The sequence below is a fragment of the Catharus ustulatus genome, chromosome 1 (assembly GCF_009819885.2).
Source record: "Catharus ustulatus isolate bCatUst1 chromosome 1, bCatUst1.pri.v2, whole genome shotgun sequence".
Lineage (NCBI taxonomy): Eukaryota > Metazoa > Chordata > Aves > Passeriformes > Turdidae > Catharus > Catharus ustulatus.
This window is the reverse complement of record NC_046221.1, coordinates 7,852,337-7,870,731: the sequence shown is the minus strand read 5'-3', so window position 1 is coordinate 7,870,731 and position 18,395 is coordinate 7,852,337. Positions and strand designations below refer to the sequence as shown.

The window sequence follows — 18,395 nt, the reverse complement described above, 5'->3', positions numbered from 1 at the left end:
ATGTTCACGGACAAAGACTAACTAGTTAAACTTAGAGAGTTTATTAAGACATGGGCAGGTTGCACAGGAGTCCCCTAGAGACAAGGTTCCTTGCCCTCTATTTATTTCCCAAAGTCTTACATTCTATACATGTGCATAACCCCAAGCACTTCCCATCTCTGCTCTGTACTAAAATGAGGCCAATAGTCCTTCACGCGTGTGCAATCCTTCTCTTGAATTGGGTCGGTGGTCTCGAATTGGGTCAGTGGTCATGAAGGATGAAGCAAGGAATGTCTTCATCAGGTCCCTGTGACCCTCTGGCACAATCCAAGGTCCCCTGCTGCTTTGTGATTGATTGGTATAAAGTCCAGGTGCTAGTCATTGTTCTACTGGTTTCAATCTGTTCTTATAACAGTTCACTTACTCCATCCCTTTCTATAAACAAAACGGAAACAAGCTCATAATGGCAAACAATACCTCTATTATGTCTAGCTTAAGCATCTAATAACCATTAACCTATTGTTTGCTTATCTAACTTAGACCCTCATCAATACAGCTAAAATCTTAACTTTAAAATCACGATTCACACTCAGGTGGGTGTAGAGAGCAGTAAGGTCATTTTCTCCAGGCTGACCGCCCTAGTTCCCTCAGCTGCTCCTTGACAGACTTGTGTTCCAGACCCTGCACTTCTCTGGACACACTCCAGCACCTCAGGGACTTTCTTGTAGTGAGAGGCTCAAAACTGAAGACAGGATTTGAGACGTGGCTCATCAGTACTGAGTAAAAAGGGGTGACCACAGCCTTTGCCCTGCTGGGCACACACACAAACCAAGATCGCCTTCTTGGCCACCTGAGTACACTTCTGGCTCATGGTCAGCCACCATTAACTGACATCTCCATGCTTCAACAATAAAAAAACTACACAGAATGTACTCCTCTTCACACTGTTCTGATAAGGATCAGCAGAGCATGAGCTAAATCACTGGCAAATTCTGCCAATGAAGGTTATTCCAGAAACAGCAGCTCCCCAGAAATGCATGAAACTGGGGTTCCATGGAGGTGAAGGTAACATCATCTGCCAAATCTCTGCTTAACTTGGAGGCCATAAATTCATTCACTAACACTGAGTCTGCAAAGGCACTTTGAAAACATGAATAAAAGCCAGGTCAGTACAGGGCAGGTCAGCACCAGCAACACGACAGAGAACAGAGAAGTCAGGTGGAAGGACCATCAGTCATCTCAACTGGGGCAGTAAAACCACCCGAAGTCACTGAAGCAGATTACACTCTGTACCTAATCATGCATTTGCCTTCCAAGAAACAACTGCTGCTCCATATTTCTCTCAACAAACACCCCAATTTAGCCCACCACTTCCTCTTGCACAGCTTAGTTTGCAAATGACAATTTTGCCACTTAAAAATGTAAAAGCTCCCATTTCTCTGTAAGAATATGCAAAGGTCATTTGCTCTGTTCAGCCAACATGCCTTGTCACCTGGAAAGTGGGAGCACATACCCTCACACACACTCAACCTCCACTCTCCCCTTCTCTGACTATAGCCCAACTGAGAATGCACACCTGGATTCACTCTCCTCTCACACTTTTTAACAACTTCGGTAAGAATCAAACAAGTTGAGTTATGCTCAACAGAGAAACCTGCTGCAGTTTAATGGTCTGCAAAATACAGGAGGTCAAGCAATCCAGTCCTTGCAGTCTGGCACTCTGAACTGGGATCACTATGATACCATAAATCCACTCATCTTCCTGAGTCTATTTGCATTCAGCTCTTTGACCACACTGCCAAGGACTGTTTTATTCAACTGGGTTTTTTTGTTTAGTTGATTTCTTTAATAAACCTCCAAAACCAAATCTGTCTTCAGCTCTTTAAACTCAGCTCAGTATCCTTAAGTGATTATTTCCCATGTCAAATGACAAACCTATTCATTTCTCACTTTCTTATCAAAATATCAGTATTAGTGACTGATGGAAGTTTAAAAGAAGGTAAAAAAATTAAAAAGAGAAAATCCAGATCTTGCAACATCACTATATTGAGAACATTCAAACCAGAAATTTCAATCATAAACAGCTATGAAAGAAAGAATGTTCAATATGAATTACAATGCAACATGAGACAAGTGTGGCAACTCTTTTATTTTGAAACAGTAGATAGAAATAATTCTCCTTGATCAGGTTCTCCCCTTTACTATCAATACATATGTCTATTTTTATTAATTTTATATTTTAACTAATTTACACGAGCCAAAACCATTGAAAACAAAGTTGTTTTACATTTCTCTGCTCAAACATCTATACATTGCAACCTCCTCTTCCAATTCCTATTTCACTCACAGAGGAAAGCCAAAGAAATACACAAGTATTTCCTCTTGAACACCAAATTAACTAATTCTGTGGTCTCTGAGGGGAAAAAAAGTCCACATTGCTCTCTTTATGGTCATTCAAAACCTTGCTGCAGTGGCTGTCACAGTGCACATTTTAAGGGCACAAATATCCTGCACTGACACTGTTCTTACAGCTGGATTACAGTAATCCACTGACTTGATGTAACCACCTCCAAAGATTATTTTTAAGGTAAAGCAACTGGTTTGGCAGCAACCCAAATAACAAGTGTTTACATATTGCCTAACACAGCTCGTGACAATGACCACAGCAGGAAGACGCTAAATTCTTTTTAAGAATTTTGCAAGATATATTTTTTTCATACCAGGCACCCCTTTAGCACTTAAGCTGATTTATAAATCATGAGCACTTGAAGATCTGAGCTCTTAGCACACAATCTTTCCAGAGACAGACCTTCACATCAGCCAGGTTTAAATCTAGACAACACAAAATTACACACCAAACCCTTCTTCTCTCCACATGACAGTGAAAACACTTCCTGTTTCACAGCCATAAAAATGTTTCAACCTACTATTGCTACTAGTGAAGGAACTATAGCAAAGGATGTACCTGAATTCCCAATACTCAGCCAACATCATGAACCTCCATCCTCCAGCTCCTCCAACCCCTCCAAATTTCTCACATCCTACTGCTTACTTATGAGCAACTTCTATCAAAATTCAAAGCTGAATTACATCCAGCAAAGCTCTTTTCCTCCACTGCCCTCTAGCAGGACACACACAAAATTATCAAAAATTATTGGTCCATTTGCCTGTAGCGACCACAGTTTGTAAGACGTGCTCCACATTCACCTCCCTGTTCCCATCTCTTCTCTCCCTGTCTCAACACACAGGACACAAAGATCTTTGGGACAGAAGGAGACAGCTTTTCTTTTTTTATGCTTATTTGTTCTGTGACAGCTGACATTGAAAATGAGCATTACAAATTATGCCATTTTGACATTAAGGGCTGTCAGAGCCCACCAGAGCAGGTTGTATCTTTGCTTTAGAAAAGGAGGTCACAACAGTCACGCATCTACAAACAGCACTCTGTGCCAGCTTTGTGAGACAGCAGCTCTGAAATGGACTCAGTCTTGCACCTGCAATGAGATGTGACACCTAACAGACCTCATGAGGCATCATTTTCTCTCCATTTCTGAAACCACACAGATTTTTCTTTGACCTGTCTAGGAATAACACTGTAAAACACCAGTAAATAACAATCAATGTAACATTTATAGCTGCTTCTCCTTGAGAAACTTGTAAGTCAATGTTTGTGTCATGGGTGGTTAAATGCCTGTAAAACATTAACTTGTAGAGAAATAAAATCACTCAGCACTAGCAGAGTACACAACTACTGACAGCAACAGCCAAAGTTTAAGTTTTTTTTTAAATAATTCTCAACATTACTGTGTGGAAGATAGTAGGGAAAATGAATGGTGGGAATCCATGAACATAAGCAGAAGTTCTGTATCTCTCCCAGCAGTCTCACTGCACCCGTACACAGAAACTGTTGCTAAGACACCAGAGGCGCTGGCCACGGCTCTTCCTGGAAATTCCAGGTACCCAAGGCAAACCTCACCAAGATGATGTTCGTGCATCAGCTGGAAGATGCTGATAGGCAATCTCAAACACACTAAGCCCCTTCTAATTCCCAAGCAAAACTAGTAACTAAAACAAAAAACCCCACAGCAAACCAAAGCAGACCTACTGAACACCAAAAAAGCATTAACTGAATAAGGAAGAGGAACAGGCCACTTATAGAGGGAAAAGGCAAACCAAGTCACCACTTGGCTCTTCCTACTGCACTTCTAACGAAACCACTGTGGTCACAGTGGCAAGGAAGTTTCAGGATGCTGCAGAGGAGGATTAACACTGGCTGATTTGTTAGAGCAGCCTGCCATGTAAGGCTCTGAAGTAAAGCAGAATAAACACAAATACACTTGGGCCCACCACTAAAAGATTTCTATTTTATTTATATTTACTCTGGTGTGGCACCAACAGTGATGCAAGTTGTTCCATACAGTTTACAATCTGGTTTATGATAAATGGTCAAAACTGGTATCTCTTTTCCTGTTCAATGAGAACAAATCATGCACACCAGAAATCCACAAAATGCAAGCCTCATTTCTTCTCTGGCTGTGCTGATGGCAGTTTCTAACTCTGTGAACACTCCTTCAATAAAATCCTCACTAATTTTTCTGTGTAAAATGGAAGTCTTAAGCTGCACAGTCAAGTCTCACAAGCGTAGGAGGTGAATCAGCAGAACACTGCAGAGTTCTTAACATCTTAAAATGGTACTAACAGCCTGAAAAGGTAGTCACACATAGCAACTGTTGCTACGATGGAATATTTCACTGCAGTGAGATGGCCAAGACTTCTGGAGTAAAGAAAACATTTGACAACTGCATTTTCAGTCCTCCCAGACCCACACCTGAAAGCTTTGTGGAACACTAACCAGGTGCTGTCTCACAAACCTGAACACTTCAAAACTCTGTGTTCTGGTTTGCTTCAGCATTACACTTTAATGAGCGCAAAGCTTATTCTTGTATTTTTGGACACTGAAATGGCACTGAAGACATCTCCTTATCCAAAACAAGATGGAGGTGCCACAATGATTCTATAGTTCACTGGCTAAAAAAGTCCTACCCAACACATCTTTCAATGAAGTAACTAAAACTCGCTGCTTTGAGGCAAAACTAAAATAAACCAAATAGGATTCTATGATAGGTAAGGGAGCCAGTAAAAAAAAAAAAAAAAAAAAAAAAAAAAAAGAAAATTAGAGGCGAAAAAGCCATTTACCACATGAAAAAACACGTTTTCTCCACTGTTCAAATAATACTGAATATAACAAGCCCATCTTGCCCTATCCCATTCAAAACACTAAACATGACAACTTGGCAGCATTTCAAGAGCAAGACTCCAGATTAAAAACATTTTACCAGATTGTCTTTATGTAATTGCTTATTTCTACAAAATATTTTTCTTCACAATTCACTGCTAAAGGTTACTCAACACACAGGAATTGTAAAAACTTGATTTTCACCTGAGTACACCATGTAAAATCAGCTAAACAGTGAATTTTGGCATCTCTTGCTATACAAACAGGTTTCATGAGGGATGTCTGTGCCTGCAGCACAGGCTGTACTATTAACACCAGCTAAACAAAAACTTCTGGTAACAGATCCTGACAGCATCTGGCAGGGAAAAACCCACAAAGTCAACAGGAATTTCTGAATCTAAGACTGCCACAAACCAAACCCTTCATGAAGGCAAATACAAATCCAGTCCCACTTATTACCAAAAATACCCAACTTTTCTACACCATCACAAAAAACACGTTCAGTTTTACTACCACATTACACACAAATACACCACACACAAACAATTTAGTTTATCTGTTCAGGAACAGACACCAGCCAGCCTTGATATTGGTAAACAATTACTCATAGAACCCCTTAAGTACTTGGTGACTAAGTACAACCACCTAACAATTGCATAACACATTCCTCAATTAGCGTATTTCATGTTTTGTTTCCAAATTATTACTATAGACAAAGTTTAGCTTCCTCAAAGAAATCAAGGGGGGAAAAAAAGTTCTACTGGAGAGAGATTATTTTTATCTTCTTAAAACCAACTCTTTTTTTTAAGAGTTTGTATGCAAAGCAAGTCACTAGCAATATGCAAGATCAGAGCTAATTATGATACACTGTCTGAAATTTTCTAATCAATGCTTGAAAGAAATAGGGCCTCCTCTTCCTTTCCTAAACACAAAACCACCAAGTCACAAAAAAAAATTAAAAATTACTTCCAAATAAAAAATAATTACTTTCAAAGTCCTATTGAACCAGAAAATATATTTGCTTTGGAATTCAAAAGTGCTACAGTCCATGTTCTATGAATGCTGCAGAGCAAAGGAAGGCCAAGAGTTTAAATGAAATCCACTTGAGTTTGGTTCCCAAATGGATTTGGATGCTGATGAGAAACTGCAACTCTCCAGAAACTCTCCAGCATCTCTCACAGCAACCAAAAATTATAGCTAAAACTGAGGCTACAATACTGCACAACATAACACAGGATGAATCACATCACTTACTTGGAGTTTTTTTGGTCAAGCCTGTGACAGCCATCATCTTAAATTATTCTGGACAACAATCCTATGTGACCTAAAATCTGAGGTTTAATATTTGATACAAAAAAGTTTGGCCTGGTTTTTGCAAAAACAACCGATACTAAGGCATGTTTATTCCAGATGACCTGAAAAGAGAAAACATTCAGAAGACTGAAACCTTGTCAAAAAAGCAGAGAGATTAAAAATTGCTGTGTTTAAAGGACATCTCCCTGCCTCAAGCACATTGAAGTAGCATTGTTCTTTGGCACTAGCTCTTAGTCCAATACTAAGTACAACACAAGGGCACTAGTTCTTGGTACACCCCTGAGCATATTATTTAATGAATTGTAAACTCTATAGGCCTTTAAGAATTGGAGTTTTAGTGTGTGCACCTCATAGGCACAATGCAGAATCTATTTCCAGTCCCTGGATGGCCCAGAGCACAACAAGTTCAACTAAATTTGTCACACTGGACAATTTCTACATCCTTGGACACTGACCCACAACACACAGAACGTACCACACGTGCTATGCTAGCACTGTCAGTTTTCCTCCACTTCTTATCAACTGCTTCACAAGAGGATTTTAAAGCCCTGACACTGCTGAGAGTGCAACAGCAAACCTCATACATGCTCAAATGAAACGAAGCTGATGACAGCCTCAGAGGTAAAGCAACACCCATTCTGCTGCTCTCAGCACAGGACTTCCAGCAGGAAGGGACATGTATCAATGGTACCCTTCCCAACTCCTCCTCCACCCCATCCCATGTCATGACTCACAACCCAAGGACATCCCCACCCAAAGCCTTCTAGGCTACTGTCATTGATCAGAAGTAAACTAATCTGAAAGGAAGAAAAATCACAGTAGTTTTCCCTTACTGCAGTATGGCAGACAATGAAAAGGTGCTCCTTGCTTAGAACATAGTTTGTTATTTAACCTGTAACCATCTCTCCCTAAATGAGACTAAAATCTAGCTGCACACTGACTGCAGGGACAAAAAAAATAAATCAGCTTCTATACAAAATGGTTGTTATCTTCTATGAGCATTAAATCCTATAAGAGTCCAGGTTTGAAGGGACCCTCCAACACCACCTGGTTTCCCATGAAAAAGGGAGCCTAGATGAGATAATTTACCTAGCACCCTGTCCTCAAAGCCTCCAGTAAGAGAGGTTCCATCACACCCCTGAGGAAGTTTTTCCAGGGACTGATTATTCTCCCTGTTAAAAGTCTTTCTTGCAGCAAGTGAAGCCTCTCCTGGTGCAATCTGTAGCTGCTGACCCTTGTCTTCTCTGTGTGGCTCCTTGTGAAGAGAATGCCTCCATCCTCCCTGAACTCACCCTTTAAGATTATGTTACTCAGTATTCAGTGTTTCCTCTGGTTCTGTTTTTGTATGTAAAATTGGAACAATGTTTGGGAACCACTGCCTTATCAATGAGCCCTCAAGGTCCCTCATCTCTAGCACAGCCTCCTCTACTTCTCATGTTTCAACATGCAGCCATTCTGGAATCAGAAGCAGGTTGATTCAGGCTGATTAGTTAAAGAATTTGCCAACTATTATGCAACTGTGAATTACTCCCAGATCACTTCAAAACTTTCTAGTTTGTGAAACCTAACACCAAAAGAGCCTTAACCTTCATCCTTAGAAAGCTTTGCTGCATCAACACATCTGGTCACAGAAGTACTTGTGAATGTTTTATTCTTAAGAAGCACACCAGTATTTCCCAAAAGCTTTAAAGAGTATAAATGACCAATGACTCCATACATGCAGTCCAACAGACAAATCTCCTTCCTTCATCAAATACATTTAAATGTTCAGCCAACACAGACATTTCACATTTCATTCTCAGTAACACACCCTTACAGAGGGCTCTAAATCTGCATCCTCAAAGCCAAAACTATCTAATTTTTCAGCTGTTATGTGATAATGTCATCAAATTCACACTAATTTGTATTTCTAATAACTACCTATTTTGTGCTATTTTACCAATCATTAGCCTATTTCTTTAAGAAAACAGAGCAGTGCTGTTATGTCCATATTTCAAAATCTTTCCCTCACCCCAAAAATTGAAAAACTAAATCCCAAAATTAGTTCCTACAGCTAAAACTTTAAATGACCAAAGCCACTGAGTTCAGAGCTTCTTTCTCATGCTACCACTACTGACTTCAGGTAGCGGTCCCTTTCCAAAAACAGTAGCATATTCCATTTCTGTAAGTTGTAGGCTTTCTTGACTGGGCTTTAAAAGTGTATTTAACAACCTCAACCAGGAATTTTCCCTGAATAGTCACAGTTTGTGACCTGTGGGTTCCTCCATTCAGCAGTGATCACCAAGACTAAGCAAACACTATCTACATGGGGCAGGGATCATCTTTAAGTGGCCACCATTTACTGGTGAGCACACTATGAACCGTGAACAAACAACTGCTTGTGCCCTTTTAGAACAAAGGGATCCCAATTCAGCCTTGGACATAAATGGAACTCCACAACAACAACAAATATCAGCCTTGAAATTGCAGTTTCACCACTCTGTTGAAGGCTGACTGCTGCAGCACACAACCGTGTACATGAAAGCACGTTCACTCAACTTGAAGCAGTTTCAAACACAAGAACCAAAATGCTTCAAAAGTGACAATTTCTTTAAATTACTCTATCCTTAAAATACCACAAAACTTCCACCTAGTATGAATGGTAACCTTACTTCCACCTCACAAGTGGAACCACAGATCTGAACCACAGAAATTAGCACTAAGGTTTTTGAAAAGTAACTCCAATATTGTATATAATACTGTTATAACAATGCTCAAATTAAACTATTAAACTATTAACTATTAAACTACTTTGCTATCCTTCTTAACCTTCTTCCCAAACTCAACTCCTAAATTTGGGAATTTCTTTGAAAAATTTACCTTTATGTATGGCAAGTCTTACCATAAAAATGTATCATTATGTTTTGCCTTGTTACCCATCAAACCAACCATGGAGCACAGTCAGACCCCTCAGCTGAATGAGCACTGAACTCCTCTCCTTGACAACAGCTCATAGAGACTGAATCACCAAAAACTCTTGTACAGACCAGGACAAGTGGGTCAATTGACCACTCTTATCAGTCTTTACCAAAAACTGCTACTCCAAATGAAAGAAGCACAGAAAACACAGATATCCTCTCAACTGTATCTCTCCTGAACACTCCGGAGAGACCCCTGAAAGACTCTCTTTTAATCACCCAACTAAATATCCTCACTTTAAAGTTTGCTTAATCAGAACCACAGAGGATTTTAAGCTGTCTATTAAAATGCCGTAGTCATGCAGAAGCACAGTGGAATGAACACCTGAGTGTCTTGGAGTCAGGCACTGACTTCATTTTACACTTTTCAAGTGAGAGTTTCTACTTCTGGACAGTCTGTGAAACAAATTCTACACCTCAGATCAGAGACGTGTTACTCAAGCCATGTACCTGTAAAAACTACATGAAAAAATACCCACCATCCCTAAAGGAAAGGCTGAACGTGGCACTTAGTACCATGGTTTAGTTGATATGGTGATGATCGGTCAGAGGTTGGACTGGATGGTCTCAGAGATGTTTTCCAATCTAACTGATCCTGCGATTCTGGAATGTCTTTCAATAAAACACACCCACGTCCCCCGAAGGCCCCACACCCGCGGCGAGGCCGCTGTCCCTGGGGGCCCTGCCCCGGCCGAGCGGCCACAGCACCTCCCATCGCCGCACGACACCGACTGCCAGGACCCGGAGCACGACACCGATGCCAGGACCCGGAGCGGCGCTTCCGGGAGGCCGCGGTGCCAGGGCAGCTCCTGCTCCCCCCAACCGCGTCCCCCCAGCCCCGACCACGCCGGACGCGCCGCCCCCAGCCAGGCCCGCGGCACCGGTGGCGCCTCCGCCCCGGGTAGGCCCAGCAGAGCCCGCGGCTCCCCGCACGCCGGTACCACCCCGACCCGGCCCCACCGCCCCGGGCGCGGCCCCCGAGCACCCACCTGCGCCTCCTCCCAGCGCGGCAGCCATGGCTCTGCGCCCGGCGCAGGCGGCAGCCGTGGGACGCGGCAGCGCCGCGGTGCCGCCCACCGGAGCGGCGAGTGCCGGTGCCGCGGCGAAGGACGCGGGCAACGGGCCGGGAAGGGCTCGGATTCAGCGCCCGGCGGGCCCCGCTCCCGCCGCCCGAGAACAACAAACTAGCACAACATGGCGGCCGCCACCGCTGTCGCCGCCGCGTTGCATCCTGGGACGGCGGCGGACCTCGCTCCCTCCTCCGCGGCGGGGGCGGGCCTGCGGCGCGCGCCGCTGGTTGGCCAGGCCGGCGCCCCCCGCGCGTGCGCAGAGCGGGAGGGCGGCGCGCGTGCGCGGCCGCGGGGCGGGCGGGGCGCGTGCGCGGGGGCGCTGTGAGGGCGGAATGGCGGCCGGGGCGGGGCACGGGGCACGGGCTGGGTTCGCTGTCCCGGCTCCAGAGGGGCGGCTGGGCTGGGGCTGGTTCCGCTGGCCTGGACAAGCAGCGGAAATAGGAGGGAGAGACTCCCTTATAGGGGTCTGTACATGTGTCCTGCGGACGTGAGCGACTCCTCGTACCGCCTCTGAAATGCGCGGCTCACGCTGAATCACGGAATCGGTGAGGTTGGGAAAGACTCTGAGATCATCGAGTCCAGCCCATGGCGGAACAGCAGCATACCAGTTACACCACAGCACTGAGTGCCACGTCCAGTCCTGCCTTAAACGCTTCCAGGAGCGGTGACTCCTCCACCACCCCGGGCAGCCCATTCCAATCTCCAATCTCGCTTTTTGCCAAACGTAAACTTCCCCTGGTGCAACTTAAGACTATTTCGTATTGTCATATCGCAGATTGCTTTAGAAATGAGATCGAGTCTGGGCTGGCTACACCCTCCTTTCAGTGGATGTGGAGAGGATGAGGTCCTGCCTGAGTCTCCTTTTCCCAGGCTGGACACCCCCAGCTCCCGCAGCTGCTCTGGTCAGACCTGGGCTCCATCCAGATCCTTCCTGATCCTTCCTGGCCTTTCTGTGGGGCCGCTCCAGCAGCTCCAGTGTCCTTCCTGCATGGAGGGTCCCAGAACTGGACACGCTGGGCTGTATTGAGGCTTCAGGAGTCCAGCTTGAACCACCGAGTGCTGGCTCCTGCGTGACAAAAAGCCTCATGAGTTAATGAATTAAATACACCATGAAAGGGTTAGGTCAGGATGTGTTAGGGAGATCTGTGGTCTCCCATCTTTCAAGGCTTGAGCGTGCAGGGAAGTTAACCCATGTATTAATTGAACAGAAGTTCAGATCATGTGGTTCTTGCTTCCCCACTCAAACCTCACCCGAGTTCTCTCCTTACAGGTCAGTGTTACAGCATGCTCAGTTTAGCTCACTGCAAGCTTTGAATCCATTCCAAGCGCTGCCCTCCTGGCTGCTTGGCTACTTGCTCCCCTCTCCTTTTCAAAGGACCCAGTGTGGCTGCTGAGTATATCAGTTTGGATCACTGATCAGAAAAGTAATTACCAAAAAGTTTTCCTTTCAACTTTCCTTCCTGACTTCTCCAGATTTTAACCAGAGAATCCAGACTTCTGCACAGGACAGGTTAAAGGCAGTATAAAATTATGCCATGATATAAAACCAACTTCTAGGTTACACTACTTGTAAGGAAACCAAATCTGACCTAAAACAGTTTAATGGAGCCTACTATAACAAGACTAGTTCAAGTAAACGGCAAAACTTTCCCAGGTGGACAAGTCCTCATGGAAATAATTAACAATGTTAGTATTTAAATTATCAGCGTTATCTGATTAAACCCTCGCTATGAGAATAGGGAAGTTCTCATGTCACTTTGTTCTGTGCTCCCTGCAGACTTGTCTCTACATTGCATTTGATCTCATTTTTCAGGTTTTCTTCACAACCATACAGCTAGAGGTTTATTCTTTATGTATTCCTTCAAACTCAGCCAAATTCTGTCTGTAATTTGGGAAACAGGCCGTTGGCAGGTGATGCATGCTGATAATTTAATGTGTAGCCCATCAGTCCAGCTCTGATTGCCTGAGTAGAGTGAAGACAGCAACTACCAGTGGTAAAAACCCACGATGATTTCCATGGGGGGCCAGGAGTTCACCAATTGCTTCTTGGTATTGATCTGTTTTTCCTGAAGCTGGTTTGCAATGCAAAAGGGTTTCCCTGCAAGGAAAGGGGTTTACTAAACCCTTTAAAGGTTTTGTGGGACAAGACTCAGCCAGGCTCAGCTGCAGCCTGTTACAATTCACAAGCTCTCTTGTCAAAATTCTCCGTATCCCTTTTGTTGGGTGCTGGGAAATTGTTAAACATTAACAATGTTCACAATGGGTAGCTTTGTGGATTTCAGATATGTAGAAGAGTGCATTTTATGGATATTTTATGCTCTATATTTTTGCTCATTTTAATAGCAAATATTTTTTGACTGACAGTCTAAACAGAAACCAATTTACCATTTTCTTAACAGGCCAGTCCAATATTAAAGAGGAATAACGGGACACTTAGCCATTATTTTGTTAATATACAAACACTTTAGCCACTTGGCACAGCTCTGGTACAAAAAAGTGGTCATTCCCAGGTGTCTGAACTTCAGCAGATGTGGAACAGGGACCTAAATGATAATGACAGAGACAGGTGTGGTGATTGAACTCACCTTCACTCAGAACTTTCCATGAATTTTCAAATTCCAGGAACTATACTTGCTCTGGATTCTGTATAAAAAACTCCAACTTTTTCTCTGTACTACCTACACCATGCTATAAAATGCAAATGTGCTCATGTCTTTTTGGTAAGTTAACATAAAGTTTCTGGAAGCCAAGAATTAAAATTACTTTATGTGAACTAATTCATCGTCAGTTTGAAAAATACTTTTGGAAGTTCTGCATAAATAACATATTTGCCTGTGTGTCTTCCAAGCAAACCCTGTTGCATTCAGGAATGCAACAGATTGTCTTACAAGGGGATTAAGTAAATGACAAGAGGGAACTCAAGATCCAGTAATCTTGGTTTTGCACTCACTGCATTACTGGAGCAGGTTGCTTTGCATTTCCTGCCTCAGATTTATTCTTTTAAACCTTTCAGTAAAAATTGTTGTGTCCTAACTTCTCTACATTAACCTATTTCCACAGTAACAGTCAATATCAGTTTTATTTACAATGGGTTTGGATGTTAACATTTTCTTTTCAAAATAATTTGTGACTTATTTCTGGAGCAGACATAATCTTTTCAAAAATAATTTTTATATTTAAATAATTATTTATTTTTGCACTTTAGAATGGTTAAAAATGAATCAGAAATCCAGTACAGCAACCTCCCAAATGAAACACTTGGAATAACTATGAAGTGTTTAGAACAGTGTTATCAATAGCAAATGGTTCCTAATTCCATAGACAAAATATTCTTTTGACTAACTTTTGAACCAGAGTTACTGCATGTGAGCTTGCTTTCTAGTCTGGCAAAACCAGACTTGAGTTTTCACAGCATGGCAGGCTGGCCCAGGTGGGTGATCCAGTCATGGGTTAGGTTCATAACCTCCTTGTGCTGAACCTTTCTGTGACACTCGCTCCAAGGAACCATATTCCATCCAAAGTTAAACCTGCCTTTGGGTCAAGTCCCAACCAGGAACTAAACACTTCTTGGGTTATTTCAGTGACATCTTGTGATGCAGCAAATGTTCTGTCACACCTGACAGGAAATTCTGGATTTAAAGCATACAAATGAGGGTTACAAAAGCAAATTTTCTGTCTTGTAGGTGTCACTGGGCCTGATGTATGACCTGTTGGCAGTGCCAGCAGTCACAGGAGGCAGCAGTACCCCTTGGAAGAGGGACACAGGTGAAAGGTGCTTTTCCTTTGGGGCAATCCCCTGGAAGGGCAGAGGCAGATTAGGAAATTGCACAGACTTAAAAACTAATACATGTCGTACTTAAGGGAAGAGAGCAGTATGAGGATTAAAACAAAGTATATGAAAAACACTGGTGATAAACTTTGAACAGAAATTTCTGAGTGTATTACAGCCCCATGACTAACTGTGGTTTCAGAGCTGTGAGCAGTGTTCATGTGTATCCAATTTTGGTTTCACTGTAATTTTTCTGTTTCCTCCTGCATTGTTGTTACATATTTATCCCCTTGTTGCAGTTTATCTTCCTTATAGTCTGCAATCCACTTGTAATTTCTTCAGAGCAATGTGACCCTGGGATCCCTTAAGCAATTGCAAGGGTGGAGAACAGGAGAGCTTGTGAGCTGAGAAATGGCCTGAACAGCCAACGTGTCAAGTATATTACTGATGTGTCACGTGTGGAGTCCCTAGAAAGCTGGTCAACCACCAAAGATCAAAATCTCAACAGAACACATACCTTGTTGTAGTGTAAAATATATAAATTTTTACCAGCTCCTACTGGCTGCAGGGAGGTTTGGGCTGTACTTTGGATTCTGACCAGAAAGCAGCACTCAGAAGCCTGCGTAGTGCTCTGGACCTCAGTGTTTGCAATCTATTTTAGGAATCTAGTGAAAAGAAATCAAGGAACACCAAGGAAATCCAAGTGTTAAATGCTTGACAGTGGTTTATTTCTAGGGGTTTTTTTCAGTCTGCATGCTGGAAATCTTGCTAAGCTTTGTTTCTTTTCACCACAATCCCATCTGGTGTCAGGGACAGCACATGAATCAGGGCAAAGTTGACAAATGTAAGGCAAGACTCAATGTAGTGGATAATGTCTAAGATCTTCCATTCTTAGGTGAAGGGAGTGGCACACCTTGATAAACATATCAGAATAAATAAAGGTTAGGAGTGTTTCCCAAGCCTTCCTGACAAGGAGCCAATGTACAGCATTGTTGGTCTTGCCCAAATGCTGAGCTTTGGGAAGAGCTTGCTTTCTCTGGACACAGGCCAGGCTGTAAAAAAGCAGAAGGGCGTGTGATGGCTCTGGGCAAACCTCAGAGCATCACAAGGAGCTCCTGTGGCTCAGGTTCCTGTGACCCACACCTGTGAGCAAAGCATTCCTGTGAGGTGCTCTGTGGAGCCCCTCTGAACACTATGCACAGGAACCAAATGTCAGCAGTCCTGTACGAACTTCCACATACGAGCTCACGTTCCTCAGAACTCCTCGTGCCAGAAGGCTATAATCCCGTTAAAAGCCTCTGGGAACCACTGCAATGCAAATAATAGTAGCAATAATTAGCTCTGCTTTAATTGATACTGTGTATTCCTCAAATGTCAGTGAAAATTTGCTTTGCTAAGCCAACAACTTCTCCCCTGGAACTCTGCTGTCTTTACCAGAATTACACGAGGGGTGAGTTTGGATCATTGTAGGTTCCTGGCATAAATTATCAGCTGTTGATTCCTTGCCCTTTAAAACTTGGCAAGCATACAAGAAGAGTTTGCCAGACATGCAAGAACTAGGTCTATGCATTTATGGGTAAATCCTCTGGGACTATGCACAGAAAGGAGTACAATTTGCTAGAAGTAGCCAGCTGTGAAATCCAGGAACTCCTGCACACAGCTCGAGCAACTTAGAGCATATTTAGCCTGGCATCAATACCAGCAGTTCCTGGAAGCAGTTTTTGCACCCTCAGCTTTATTAAAGCAGAATATGATAGCAATAAACCCTTTAAATGCATGGAGATGCTAAATTTACAGAATAATCCTAATGGGGGTGATTTGGAATGGAATAATCTAGAGTCAATTTATGGTTTATCCCAGTGCTAGGAATTGTCTCTGATTAACATTGAGAGTGCAGGTCTGAGCACATCATTGGCAGAAATTAGTAAAGATAACACACTCCAAAGCTTTCAGAACCTTCAGCATGAACCACATCCTCATCTGGACCTTTTGTCTTACTGAGCACCTGAGAATTTTTATGTTCCGTCTTTCACGGACAGACATCTTGCTTTGTAGCCCTGGTACAACTCCATGCTCAGATGCACCTCAGGGCTTCTTTCTAGGGGGAGGATAAATGTTCTCCTCCTCTGGTTGTGTAAAGGTCAGAGCTAAGCTCGTTGTGTAACCTCTTTCACTCAGTTACGTTAGATGAGCTGAATGGTGGCTTTTAGCTGTGGGAGACATCTCTTGGTCAAAGTGAAGGGAAATAAATCCCAGCCATAGAGTCTCTGTTTTTATAATACTGAGCAAGATTAGTGCTGCTAGCAGATCTCAAGTCCAACATTTTCCACATTTGCCAGGGAAAGACTCCTGGCTTGGAGAGCTTCAGTGCATTTTTACAGAACCAAGCCATTTCTGTGATTGCTGGTCTGATGGGTAATGGGTTTAGGCTACAGTGGGGTCCTTCAAAGACTCAGAGATACAATGCACCTGATTTTATGAGTTTTCCATATGTACAAAAGTGTTAATGCCAAACAGACTCAAGAACAGATCACCCTAGCACATTACTAATTAACCAATTAGTGAAATGAAGCATTGCAAGTATTAGACTGCTTTATGCAAATATGTTTGTGTAGAAAACAGAATCATTTGAACTGGGTTTACATTCAGGAAAACCTTTCCAGTTGATATGTGGTGATAGTTGCTAAAGCTGTTATTGATCAATTCTCTTGTCATCCTGATATGTGTAGATGTAAATGCAATTAGTGATGTGAACCTTGATGAACACAAGGAGGGCCAGGATTTAGACATTATCATGTGTTTTTTTCAGTAGCTACATTTAGTCCACAGATTTTGCAACACCTTCTAACATTAACTTTGGTTATACTATTTTCCAATACAGTCATTGACAGAACTAGTACAGTAATTTCACGATTACATAAATCACACTTCCAGGTGCCAGCAACTTTTCATTCTTTGTCCATACATAAGCTGCACCTGATTATAAGCCGCATGTTACAATACAGAGTGTGATAAAAGGTATCTATTCTATCACCATCTGTTGAGGGTGGGGGCAGTGATCCTTATCTCCGTGGGAGATATTCTGCTAATGGGCCATCCATTGAAACCAGTCAGGGCATTGTTCTTTATCTTTTCACACCCCATCCTTCCTCCGGCCAGTCATTTTCTGCTCATGGCCATTGAGTCCCACTGTGGGACTGATAAAATTACTGCATCCCATTGGGAGTTGCTCCAGCCAGGGGGAAGAGCCCAGCATTTCTTACCAAGATAAAAACAGAGGTTTTGGGACACTAAGGGAGCCCCTTTCTCCACTGGACTCCAGAGGAAAACCGGATTTCTCCACATCACCACTGGAGCTCCAGAGGGAAACTGCACCTTGTACAGGAGCACTGCTCCAACTGAGCCACATCTGTCACTGCAGGAGGATGCAGCCACCATGGAATGGGACTGCTGCCAACACCCTGCCTGACGGGGTGTCAGGTTGTACTCTGACTTTGTCAGGGTTTGGAGTTTGTTTCTTTGTAGTATTGTATTTCTATTTTAATTTCCCTAGTAAAGAACTGTTATTCCTAATTCCCATATCTTTGCCTGAAAGCCCCTTGATTTCAAAATTATAATAATTTGGAGGGAGGGGGTTTACATTCTCCATTTCAGAGAGAAGCTTTTGCCTTTCTCAGCAGACACTTGTCCTCCAAACTAAAACAGCAACTTTTTGTTCTTTGTCCATATATAAGCCACACCTGATTATAAGCCACACTTCGGGTTCGGACCAAAATTTTAGTCAAAATGGTGCGGCTTATAATCATCAATCACTGTATTTTATTTGGTCCAAAATCCACAAATTTTTTGCATTCAGCTACATTACTCACGAGGAAGAATAATAGAATTAGGACTTATGCATCAAATCAGTATGATTTGGGGACTTGAATTTGTCTAGTTGATCCCACAGATTTATTTATCACAGCCTGTCCACATTAAGCTGGGTACCTTTTTGTAATGAATTCCTGGCAGGCCAGAAGCAGGTTATGGAACATGACCCATTACAGTGGGCTGAGGTACAGGGAACAGAT

At 42.9% G+C, this 18,395-nt stretch overlaps 1 protein-coding gene across 5 annotated transcripts in view; it reads right to left on the bottom strand.

The window, feature by feature from the left end:
- Positions 1–10,553, bottom strand: part of RBM33 (RNA binding motif protein 33) — a 101,143-nt gene extending 90,590 nt beyond the window's left edge. For all 5 annotated transcript variants that reach the window (XM_033068502.2, XM_033068589.2, XM_033068763.2 and 2 more), the window contains exon 1: positions 10,476–10,553. In XM_033068502.2, the coding sequence (XP_032924393.1) occupies positions 10,476–10,503 (28 nt within the window). In that variant the 5' untranslated portion in view covers positions 10,504–10,553. The remainder of the gene's footprint in view (positions 1–10,475) is intronic.
- Between the last annotated feature and the right edge of the window lie 7,842 nt (positions 10,554–18,395).